This window comes from Labeo rohita, chromosome 15 (assembly GCF_022985175.1).
Source record: "Labeo rohita strain BAU-BD-2019 chromosome 15, IGBB_LRoh.1.0, whole genome shotgun sequence".
NCBI lineage: Eukaryota > Metazoa > Chordata > Actinopteri > Cypriniformes > Cyprinidae > Labeo > Labeo rohita.
This window is the reverse complement of record NC_066883.1, coordinates 17320065-17333345: the sequence shown is the minus strand read 5'-3', so window position 1 is coordinate 17333345 and position 13281 is coordinate 17320065. Positions and strand designations below refer to the sequence as shown.

The 13281-nt window shown below is 35.8% G+C and overlaps 1 protein-coding gene across 7 annotated transcripts in view; it reads right to left on the bottom strand.

The window, feature by feature from the left end:
- The window catches only part of igsf9ba (immunoglobulin superfamily, member 9Ba), a 96139-nt gene that overhangs the window by 41716 nt on the left and 41142 nt on the right, over positions 1-13281 (bottom strand). For all 7 annotated transcript variants that reach the window (XR_007829205.1, XR_007829206.1, XM_051129472.1 and 4 more), the window contains exon 4: positions 1978-2129. Coding sequence is in view for 5 of the 7 variants with exons in the window: in XM_051129472.1 (XP_050985429.1) it covers positions 1978-2129 (152 nt within the window). In the remaining 2 variants the exon portion in view is untranslated. The remainder of the gene's footprint in view (positions 1-1977; positions 2130-13281) is intronic.

The following is a 13281-nucleotide window of genomic DNA, read 5'->3' as shown; positions in this document are numbered from 1 at the left end:
TCACCACTAGCAAAAAAGCCAAAACTGTGATAGAAATTCACAATTCTGAGAAAAGAAGTCATAATTATGATAAAAATTCTAAAAACATTGTAGATTATTTCACAAATAAACAAAATTAAATTAATTAATTCATAATTAAATAATAATTTTAAAAGGTTAATCTGAAAAGTTTATAATACAGTATAATTTAATAAATACCTCTGTGTTTGATATTTTGTTATTTAATGCAAAGGCATGTTAATAATGATAATTTTTACAACATTTTAATTAAAATTATAATTCTAATAATCATAAATAATTTATTAAATGTAACATTTACTAAACTTTTCAAAGAAAATATGAATTATCATTACATTTTGTTACATTTAACAAAAAAATGTTAATTCAAATTTAGTTTGAAAAATCTGAGAAAATCTGAAAATCTGAATTAAAATTCACAAAATTCATAAATTCACAAGTCTGAGGGAAAAAAAGTAATTGTGAGATAAAAAATCCTAAAAACTTTTGTAGCAATTCGTAGTAATTCGTTCCATAATGCAAAAAAAAAGATAATTGCAACTTTTTATCTAATCTTTCGCAATTCCAAAGGAAAACAGTTAAAATTGTAAGGTAAAAATTTCAAATACTTTCCCAAAAAAATCTAGTAATACTGACTTTTCTCCTCAGAACTCTCAGTTCACATCTCGCAATTTGTTCCACTACACAATATAAAATAAAAAAAATATTTCACAATTCTTATTTTTGTCTCACAATTCCAGGTTCCGGCTTTTCTTCTGACCTTTGTTCCCAGAAAACTGCACATTTCTTGCAATCCTGAGTTTATATCTTGCAAGTCACAGAGTAGTGAGAAAAAAGGCCAAATTGTGAGATAAAATGTTGCAGTTACCTTGTTTTTATCCCATGCCGGAAACATTTGTGCATTAAAACATTTTTGTAGAAAATTAGACTTCTTTTTTTCAGGATTCTCTGATAAATAGAAAGTTCTTTTCTGTTAAAATTAATAACATTAATGTCACTTTTAAAAAAAATGTAATGCATACTTTGCAAATAAAAGTATTAATTTCTTAAAGAAAAAAAAAGTAAAGTCTTAAAGGATTAGTTCACTTCCAGAATAAAAAAATGTCCTGATTATTTACTCACCCCATGCCATCCAAGATGTTTTTGCAGTCGAAAAGAATTGAAGGTTTTTGAGAAAAACATTCCAGGATTTTTCTCCATATAGTGGACTTCAGTGGGAATCAATGGGTTAAAGATCCAAATTGCAGTTGCAGTGCAGCTTCAAAGGGCTCTACACAATCCCAGCTGAGAAGTAAGGGTCTTATCTAGCAAAATAATTGGTAAATTTCTAAAAAAAAAAAAATGTGAATAGTTTTTAGCCACAAATGCTTGTCTTGCACTAGCTCTGCAATGCACATGAACGACTTCACACATTACAAATCACAAGTGCTTAGTTCTTCATCTGTGTACTCTGGTTCAAAAAGGTAGGGTAAGGCGAAAAACTCAACCTCATTTTCTCCTCCAACTTCAAAACCATCCAACATTGTTGTTTTACCTTTTTTTGGTTAAGGGTGTTTGACTTTCTTTGCACGTTCGCTTTATTAACACTGCATCGGTACGTGCGCCTACGTCTTGTGTGCGTAATTACATAATGCATGATGCGAGCTAGTGCAAGATGAGCATTTGTGGCTATTTCTTAATTGTATTTTTTTTTTTTTTTAGAAATCAGCCAATCGTATCAATAGATTATTCTATATATCCCTTATTCCTCAGATGGGATCGTGTAGAGCCCTTTGAAGCTGCATCGAAACTGCAATGTGGACCTTCAACCCGCTGTTCACCATTAAAGTCCACTACATGGAGAAAAATCCTGGAATGTTTCCCTCAAAAACCTTAAGGTTCTGGAAGTGAACTAATCCCTAAACATGTATGTAGTTTTCTACACAAGTGAATTTTGTTTTCAGGATATTCAGATATTACCGTGTATTTCTTGTTGCTGGTCAGCTGATCCCCCTCTCTCAGCCAGGTGACCACCGGCTTGGGGTTTCCGAAGGCAGTGCAGGTCAGAGTAATGCTGCCACCCTCCCTCGCCTCCACGTGCTGCGGTGGCGTTTCCGTGAACGTAGGGGGCGCTGGAAGAGAAACAAAGACGGAACAAGTTGAGTCCAGATTCTTTCATATTTAATACCCTTACAAGCTCAGGACCACATGGAGAGCATGAGACGGCACAGAAAAAAACTACTAGTATTTCTGTAGTGTCACTATCATCCAGAACATCCATGCAATATGTCAATGCAATCCATATACCTTTTTCACATTTTTACACATGATACAGTTACTAAGATACTCTACTTGGTTGATAGGTGGATGTTTACTCACGCAATTTTTTTTAATGAAAGTCTATGGTGTTGTATCATTGTTTTGCCACCAGTCGTAACTGTAACTTTGTAAATGATGATTATTCCATTTCAGCATAACTCTGCATAATCACTCTTATGTGTATCTGTCAAGCGCTAATACAAGTCTCTAGGAATATGGATTGTGCATTTTCAGCAACGAAATCCTAACTTCCTCTGCATGTGGGTCACTGTTAGCCTATAGCAGTTTTGCTTTCAACAGCGCAAACACCTGGTGAAAAACAAACAAAGCAAGCAATTAATGCCTCTGAACATCTGTCCATCTGTGCCTACCATGAGCTTTTTCATCCAGACTACAAGCTGTTGCAGGCTAAACACAAGGGAGGAGAATTTATAGCCCAAAACGTCTTGCTGAGATCAGCTTAAAATCTCTAAAAATATACTGTATATTCCCAAAGGATGGGTCACAGTAATCAACTAATCCAACCACAGACTAGTCCGCCGTTGAGGCTGACTAGTTCATTAGGTTTTTTCATGCATCTGTGTTTTAGTTTTGATATTTTTAGCAGCAGTGCTAATTAATGTGCTGACAGCATATCAAGCAGTTTTCACAGTAAGAACCTTTCAGGAAACTTGCGTTTTAAACTCATCTCCTTTAAAGCACCTCTGTAGTCTTATACGTCATATCTCACATTGTTATTATAGTTTTAGTTATAAACAGTCCAAATTTCTATGTTAAATGTCTACCCTAGTGAAAAATAAATATACTAGAATGTATTTAAAGTACATTTATTTCACGCTAAAATACAAGTACATTTACATCTTATGTACTTAATAAAAATACCCTGCAATTGTTTTTAAAGTCAACTACTTTTGTACACAATGCACTTTAATTGTGCAAAAGTAACGCTGAAGTCCAACTAAAGATATACTTAAGTAAATTTGATTGTGCTAAACTATTACAAGTATACTTTAGGTACGCTTTAAATAATATAGTTCTTTAAAGGGGTCATCGGATGCCCATTTTCCACAAGTTAATATGATTCTTTAGGGTCTTAATGAAAAGTCTATAATATACTTTGGTTAAAAATTCTCAATGGTTGTGTAAAACGAACACCCTTTTTACCTTGCCAAAATCAGCTCTGCAAAAATCATCTCATTCTGGTCGAGGCTGCTTTAAATGCAAATGAGCTCTGTTCGCCCCGCCCCTCTCTTCTCTCTGTGATGTGACGAGCTTGTTTATTTTAGCCGCATTTAGCCACTAAACTTGCTAACTAGCACATTATTAGGAAAGACAATCGCAAAGATTCATAAAAAAACCCTTATACTCACTTCTGCTGTAAGTGAAGCTGGATCACGAATGATTTGCGCAAACATAGACGGATATATGTAGATTGGGAGACGCATTCCCTTCACAAACAAATGTAATCTAGTGCACGGCTTAGATGTCGGAAGTAAATGACGACCACTATGTTCATTATTACATCCAACAACACAACACCTCAATCGCTCAATCGGAGATATTCTTGTCTAACCTTCATCCCTGCTCCGGCATTGAAACAAAGAGGGCGGACTGTTACAACTGTAACGACAGGCATCTGAGAATGGCTCGATTTGAAAAAGGGGATATTATTTTTACAGATTAATTAAAAACCACTGCATGGATTTTTATCATTATAGGGTAGATTTGTACATACACTGCCAACACACATTAATGTTCAAACAACATATAAAAGAGAACTTAGCATAAGATGACCCCTTTAAATGCGAAATATTTAAAGATTTAATCTAATTAATTACAAATTGTTTCAGTTAATTAATCTAATTAATTGTAAAATAAATTTGACTGTGAAAATACCTACAGAAGATTATTTAAAGTTATTTTTGTATGAAGTGAGAAAGTATGAAGTAGGCATTAAAAATTGTAGCTTTAGAAAGAAATATTCGATTTGATTCAACATAGAATTTATTACAGCCTAACGTAAACTATGGAACATGAAAGTAAATAATCTAAGAAACATCTCAGTATTTTTTTGTACATACGATGAAAGTCATTGTAACAAAAACAGCTTTGTTACCAACAGTCTTCAAAATACCTTCTTTTATGTTCCACAAAAGAAAGGTTTGAAATGACATGAGGGTGATGACAGAATTTACATTTTTTGTGAACTGTCCCTTCAATGTTTTTATTTTTATTATTATTATTCTTTTTTAATGAAATGACACTCTAAATAAGAAACTAAATCTGCCAGCAGGTGGCGGTAAATGTCTTTATGAATCATTCATTCATCCATTGGATTTGTTCAAACATCTGATTCATTCAGGAATGAAGTAAATGGGCTTTTGAATCATTGATTCACATGATTCATTCAAAACGCGGATTCATTAAAAACAAAACATTGCTGTGTTGTTCAGAGATGCGCAACAGTTCTGCTATGGCTTCAAAGGTAATATGTTCCCTGTAAAATTGAGCAACACATAATATTGTGTTTAAAAATATAACACAATATCAACTGTTGTATAAAATCACATTTAAGGAGGTCATGATAGATCGGGACAAACTCAGCACCCGTGTCATATTGCTCCTGCTGCCCATGTGATACCGTGTGATATGTGATATATATAAATATGAGACAAAACACAAACAGGGCATTTTTTGCACCAATATCTTGAATTTTAGGGCTTAAAAGCATATGTGGAGTTGCTTCCCTGCATCATATTTGTCAACAGTCAACTATATGAAATATAAGATGACGTACAGGTATGGGGGCGGGGCCAGTGCGTTAACTACGTTAAAATATTTTAATCACTAATTAATTAAGTTAACGCATTAAACTGACAGCTCTAATTAAAACATATTTTAGGCTTAATATTAAGAAATGTACATTGTGCACAAGTAGTACTCCAAATAAAGTTTAATTACAATTTTTATATCAGTAAGTCTCAAACAATGTTTTAGTAAATATGTTAATAGACTTGAACTATAGTTAGTATACAATAAATGCATTTTAAATCTGTTATTACTAGGGTACAGTAGTCATTTAGGCATCCAACCAAGTCGATTCTGACATTGACTAAAAGTTTATTTTCCCTTCCTTTTTACCATTTCCATCTCTGTTTTTCTCTTAGGACTACTTTTTGATAAACACTTGAAGGTACTTTAAGGGACAAACAAACTCTATCACACACCTGGCCTACTTTCTGGACTCGTCTCACTATGTGTTTTTGGGAAATCTTGGGCTCACACTGAGAATGACAAACAGAAGACATATTTCAGAAGGCACTTGTCTGAAGGTCTTTCCACACGAACAGATGGTCTGGACAGAGCTCAGTGACTAGACGCTCAACACCTCAACTTTTCTCTGTGCTTTACACCGGACTTCAACTTCTGGCGAGCAAACAACCTTGCTCTCAAATACTGACTGATGTATAATCAATAATACTGAATAAAATGATTCGGGAAGACAGATTTCATATGCTCAGCTATACAGTGTTCACAAGCTAATTTGCTTTTGTAAACGAACCCAGCCAAAAATCTTCAATGAATCTGTCAAACTCTGAATCACAGTTTTTTTGTAGACGAAAACCACAGACACATGGACACAGATGTAGATTTATAGTTTCTCATTGACTGAAAATTTCTCATGATTAACAATGTTTAGATATTTTTACTGGCAAACAAGACAAAAACTGACAAAAAATAAATTAAAAAAGAATGGTTTTTGTCCATATAATGAAATTCAATGGGGACTATTCACTGCATGGACTAAAAAACAAATAGCATATAAAATAACCCATAGCAGATCAATACAGGTGGAGCTGGGGAAGTGGAGGGTTTCAGAGTAACTCTAAAAGCGTGCCACAAAATGCTCTAGTGAATGCTATTTAAATGTAAAACAGCAAGCATATTGCCTGTATATGCAACATAAACCAATCAGCTTGTGCCAAGTAGTTTAATGCTGTATCATCAGATCGCGTTTCATGACAGAACTCGGTATTTATCTTTATAGTTATCGTTCTTGGTGTGAACAGGACATTCAGGTTTAAAAAGACATGACAATGAGTCAATGATGACAGAACTTTCATATTTTGGCCGGATTATTTCTTGCTCAAGGGCACAGTGATTATATGTGATGCAAACTTTAGGTTTCTTATTCACTAGGCCTCACCACTGTGGCTTGGACTGGCACTTAGTATCAGAAGCTAATGATCTGTGGCCGTTATGGGGGTGGGCAGGATGCTCTGAGAGAGACAAGTGTAACGGCCGCTGATGAAGGAGGGCTGTGTGATGACCTGAGCGTCTCCACAGTGCCACTACTGTTATCCGAGCGGGTACATCTGCCCGGCTGACACCTGCTGGGTACACGCGGGCAGTCGGCCACCCTCTCACCCGTCCTGGCAGGAAGAACAGCCACTGCCCACATAGGATCCATACACAAGTGGATGCTAATATCGCCGGCTACAGGAAACCAGTGCTGTCAGACTTTCTGCCCTTGTGAGGCCAGACAGCACCTGGCCCAACAAAGACGCTTTTGGACAAGTGGGCCAGACTGAATACCAATGAACACCAGTGTTTCTTACAAAACTTTTAAGATAAGCTTACACAGTGTGAATGAGCATTCATATCTGCGATGCAAATAGGATCTGTACATTGAATGTAAGTATTGAGCATATTATGCTGTGATATCTCATGGTCCAGTAATCGACAGTGACTGATGTAAAACAAACCCAAATAAGATTGAGTCAAAAACATTGTTGTCTAAAACAAAATGATACTGAAAAATTGTGCTAAACAAATTGAATGCACAAAACAAACCTTGACTGTGCCAAACAAAAGCACATTGTGCAAAACAAAATTTGACTGTACAAAATTACAAAGCTAGAATGTGCGAAATAAGACAATAATGCAAAAACCAAAACGAAACTGGCAATTGCACAGGAAAACCATGTTGTGCCAAACAAAATAAGACTGAGCCAAAAACAACAATTGTGCCAGAATGCACAAAACAAAACTCAACTGTGTAAAACAAAATTGGATTGCACAAAATCTATTTTGTGCAAAACAAAACTACATTGTGCTAACTAAAGCAGGCTGCACAAAACAGAACTACAGTGGAGATCAAAGTTAGAGAACAACCTGCAATTTTGTAAATTTCAAAGTCCTATTTGAAGTTATCCTAACTGGAGTAGAAGGCAGGGTTGCCAGATTTTTACAACAAAACCTGCCCAACTGCTACTCAAAATTTTTTTTACTCAAAATTTTGAGGGGTGTCCACCAGTAAAAATCACATTCCGAGGGGTAAAATACATGTTTTTTGACAGGATTCCCTGGGTAAAATTAGCATTTCAAGGGCTAAATATCACATTATTGGGGTCGCTTCAACCCGCGGCAACAGTGTTAAAGTACCCCAATTTCGTTGGAAAACTGCAGACTTTGCAACACTGGTAGAAGGGTGGTTTTTTGAGCCTATTTCATAAATTAATTGTATTCTGAAGCACAGTGTAAAAACTTAAATGAGACTTTTGAAAAAGAACAAAATTAGAGAACACTTACAGATACCTCCAAGTTATTGGTGTTAATCTGGAACCTGGTGCTAATTTCCTTAGTCATGTGACAAACTGGCAGCATTCCTCCCATTTTCACTGAGATTGCAAGATCAATAAGGTGACTGAAACCCTTCGACAGGAGGTTGTCCAGATGAAGGCCAAAGGGATGACCCGTTCAGCCACTGCATAAGAAGCTGGTTATTCCAAGTCTGTGATTTCTCGAATACTGCAGGTTTACAATGACTCATTCAAGTCCCCCAAAAAGGCTGGTCGTCCACGTAGGATAAACGCATGAGAAGACAGGATAATCCAGAGATTCTCAATGGGGAATCGGTTCAGCACTGCAGCTGGAATTGCTGGCCAGTTCAACACTGAACAAGGTAAGGATCTGTCTTGGCATGTTTAAGAGAAGTCAGACTGAAAGCACACTCTGCACCAAGCCTCTCAATAGCAGAAAGAATCAAAAGGCTAAGCTCACCTTTGTTTGGCATTAAACTGGGTAAAGACTGAACCCTGCGAAAAGAAGTCAGTGAAAAGGTGGAGGAGAAAGTGTCATGGTTTGGGAGATGTTTTCTGCAGTAGGAGTTGGGCCTCCTGTACAGAGACATGGCAGGGTGAATGGGAACGTTTATCAGAACCTCCTTCAGCAACATGCAGTTCTTTCCCTGCAAACATCTCCTAATCAGCCTGCAATCTTCATGCAAGACAATGCCCCCATCACACTGCAAAACAGGTAAAGCAGTTCCTTGAAGCTAAGAACATTGCAATAATTAAATGGCTGCCCAGATTTAAGCTTGACTAAAAAACTCTGGAAAATCCTACAGTTTCCCAACTATGGAAGAGAATAGAAGAAGGCTGGACCAAGATCACACCAGTGCAAACTGAGATGTCCTGCAGCCGCAAATGTGTTGTCATTCAAAGCAAGGGCCTATACGCTTCCTACTAATTTCTGACAGCTGTAACCCTCGAAAATTGTAGTTGTAATCTTCTTTCATGCTACAGAGGTTACTGTTCTCTAATTTTGATCACTGTGTTTTAGACAAAATAAAGGTTTATGTTAAAATGCATTGGTTATTTTGCCAAACATGTTAGTAGAACAGTGGTATACACTCTTAAAAATAAAGATGCTTTAAAAGGTTCTTCACAGCGATGCCATAGAAGAACCATTTTTGGTTCCACATAGAACCAATTAGTCAAAGGTTTTCTAAAGAACCATCTCTTTCTAACCTTTTTAAAATCGGAAGAACCTTCCTTCACCACAAAGAACCCTTGTTAAAGGTTCATTATGGAACCATTTAGACAAAAAAACGTTCTTCTATGGCATTGTGAAGCACATTTATTTTTAAGAGTGTACCTACAGCTAAAATTCCTTTAAATTTTAAGTGATGAAGATTAACAGTATTTTTTTAAAAGATCAAGCATATTCTGTACTTTTGATCTCCACTGTATATTGTGCAAAACAAAATTAGACTGCGCCAAAAATGACATTGTGAAAAACAAAACTAGAATGCACAAAACCTAACGGTACTGCAAAAAAACCCAAAAAAAAACAAACAAAAAAAAACTGAAATTCACAAAACAAAACTACATTGTGCCAATCTAACACAGAATGCACAAAAAAAAGTAGGCTGCACAAAACAAAACTATATTGTGCAAAACAAAATTACATTCCACAAAGAAAATAGTTTGTGCAAAACAAAGCTAGAATATGCAAAACAAAACCTGATGCACAACACAAAATGTCATTTTGCAAAACAAAAGTGGACTGCACAAAAGATAAAAAAAAAAAATTAAAGGGGTCCTATTATGCTTTTTTACAAAGTCTTGATTTTGTTTTGGGGGTGTAGAACATGCTCTCACGCTTGGTGTTTCGAAAAACGCATTATTTTTCACATAATTTACATTATTACAATACCTTTCACCCCAACTTGGCACAAATGGCTCGATTAGTTCTGAGTTTGATGAAGGCCCGCCTTCTGAAAAACACAATGTGTTGTCATTGGTTAGCTGCCCCAGTGCTTTGTGATTGGTGAACAGCTTAGACGGTGTTTCAGTACTGCCACGCCCCTTGCCAAAGCAGCAAGTTCCCTGTACAGCTGTTAGTGCAAGCTAGATTAAAGCGATTCTTTCATTTTAAATATGGATATTTTTCTTACAAAAATGCACCGATTCGCGACAGCATCCCATCTCCTTGAAGCATCCCAGAAGTGGCTCTCCACGATGCATCGCTAAAGGCTAATCCCCCACATACACACATACAAAACATACACACCACACACTGACTAAAATTCAAAAACTGAAAAAGCATAATAGGACCCCTTTAAAAATGCAATTACAATGCAATTCAAGTTTATTTACACATTTCATATGTGGCTATACATTTTATTACACACTGCACACAGTTTTGACTATTATGTTCTAAAGTAGATTATTATCCTGTCCGCAAAAATACGGGCCACGCCATTTTGGTGGAGAATGCATAGCAAAAAAGAAAAGCAAGCAAAAAGTTGGTGATTATAAAACTGATTTTAGAGTTAGTTTTTAATTCCAATGGCAAGACTTTTAATTATCCACATAATAAATGCACATAAAGCATTTCATCACAAACTGACCATGTCAGCTAATGGACTACTCCTTAGAGGATCATCTTTAAAAAGGCACGACAATGCATGCTTATTAAAAGTCATAAAATGGACACATCCCATAAAAAACTCTGTTGGGAGGAGCAATATCTACCTCAATCTTTTTCATTTCAGTCAAAGACTGCTATGGCGGCAAGTCACTCACACGTCTGCAATCAAAGTAAATGTAGTGAATATCAAGCAGGCTTTATGTCGTTTAGATTCAAAGCTGCATTGCTTGCAAATCCAACCATGAACCATTTAGCCAAAAGGCCATTATATGCGCTTTATTGTGAAACGTCCTGACGACATATAAAAACCACACACCACCTACACGCCGCAATCACTGATATTGACATTTCGGAAAGCACCTAAGGGCCAGGAGCGTGTGCGCGTGTGAGGGGACGTGACTGGGTGAACCGCCGAACTGACCGTGAATGCAAACGAGGGAGGGCATGAATGGCCGCTGCGGCAGTAAAGAGGAAATAGGAAGCCGTGAAATAAACCCTCACAGATGTTCGCACAAGCGCCACCCGCCACAGCTGCACAGGTGACATTTCTCCGGCTGAAAAAAGACGAGGCAGACACTGAACTCATTCACCCCGGGCCAAAAACACACACATACACAAACACGCATCCCGCATGCAATAATACACCCTTCACTTGTGCCTCTCGCTCGCTCGCCCGCTTTCCCGCCGCAGCTCTGAAATGGAGAAACGGCTACTGTGCACTTTCCAAATAAGTCACAGTGATTTCTGCAAGCGAACGGCTGTGGTCTTTCAACATGGACGCGAGGTGCAGCAGACTGTTACCCTTGCTGGTGTCATTGTTTGAAGTTTGGAATATGCATGAGTCTCACCTCACAAGCATATGTTAAATATACAAATAGCCTGTGCTTACGGAGAGCTGACAGCGCTGTGCTAATTATACCGTTCCTGTGGATGACACCTCAACGTCTGACAGCAGCCAAATAAATATCAGGTGCTGCTTCGTTTCACAATGAATAATCAACATAACTGAACGCAGAGATACAAATAAGCAAACTACGTACATCACTGCAGCAAATATGTACTCATCGCCATATATCTGACTTGTACAGGATTGAAAGTTAAACACCATGTGATAGATGAAAACGGCTAGTACTGCTCTCTTCCTAACTTCTTTTTCATTAACTCCAAACAGTACTAAAAGAAACAACTGTTGGGGCTGGTATAAATATTTTTTGTAAAGTAAAAACAGGTAAGGGGTGCAAAAGAGTACAGGGGGTCTGGGGAAAAGTTTTTTAGCTGAAACACAAAAGGAAAGGAAACTAAAACAATAGAAAACAAAACAAAAAACAAAGAAAACAAAACAAAAACAATAGAAAACAGAAAACAAAACAAGACAAAGGTAAACAAAAAGAGAGAAAAGAAACAGAAGAAAAAAAAACAACAAAAGATAATCAGAAAAGAAAAGAAAAACCAAACACAAAAAAAGAAAGCCCAACAAAAAGAAAGAAACAAGAAAAAATAAAATAAAATCAGAAAACCAAACAAAAAACAAACAAAAAGTGTTAACAAAAGAAAAAAACTAAATAAAACCAGAAAACCAAACAAATCAAAAACAAAAAAACAAAAGTAAACAAAATGAAAGTAAACAAAAGAAACCGAAGAAAAATAACAAAGGAAAACCAGAAAACAAAACAAAAACCAAACCAAACAAAACAAAAGCAAACAAAAAGAAAGAAACAAAAAAAAAAACCAAGAAAACAAAAAAGAAAACCAGAAAACCAAACCAAACCAAAAAACAAATAAATGAAATAAAATCAAATAAAATCAAATAAAATCAAATAAAATCAAATAAAATCAATAAATCAAATGGGAGAAAAAAAAACTAAAAGAAAACTAGAAAACCAAACAAAACAACACAAAAAAAACAATCCAAAACAAAAGATGCAGAAGAAAAAAACAAATGAAAACAAAAGAAAAGCACAAAACAAAACAAAAAGAAACACAAGAAAAAAAAAACAAAACAAAACAAAAAGAAAAAGAAAAAAACAGAAGAAAAAAAACACTCACACAAAAAAAATGAAAATCAAACCAAACCCCAAAAAATAAGAAAAGAAACAGAAGAAAAACTAAAGAAAACCAGAAAACAAACAAAAGAAAAATAGAAAACAAAACAAAAAGCAAACCAAACCAAACAAAGGTAAACAAAAAGGAACTGAAGAAAAAAAAAATCAGAAAACCAAACCAAACAAAACAAAAAACAAACCAAAACAAAAGGAACAGAAGAAAAACAAAAACAAAGGGAAAACAAAAAAACAAACAAAACAAAACGATCTTTAGATTTATACATCTAACACTGTTTAGAAAAAAAGACCACATGAAAGTAAATATTTTCCAGATAATTATCTTCATTTTTCACAGTAAAATATACAGCTGCAAATAAAAGGGAGTCCAAAAAGTATCCTATTTGGTGGTCAGTGGCATCAAAATGTTTAAAAACTGAATCCTGACTCCTAAATAAACGTTTTACTTTTGCTTGGGTAGTTTTTTTAGAGACAAAATTGTGCCTTTCCTCTAAATATACCAGTATCTGTCCTGGAATAGAACGCTCAATCCCTCCTGTGCAGTTTCTATCAGGACGACCACAATCACTGACTGCACACTTTTATCACTTCCTCTCTGTTGCTGCTCACTGAATGGACGCATGTTTCACTTGGGGATGTGATTCAATAAATGGACACTATAAAGGACCAACATAGTTGCTTATCACCA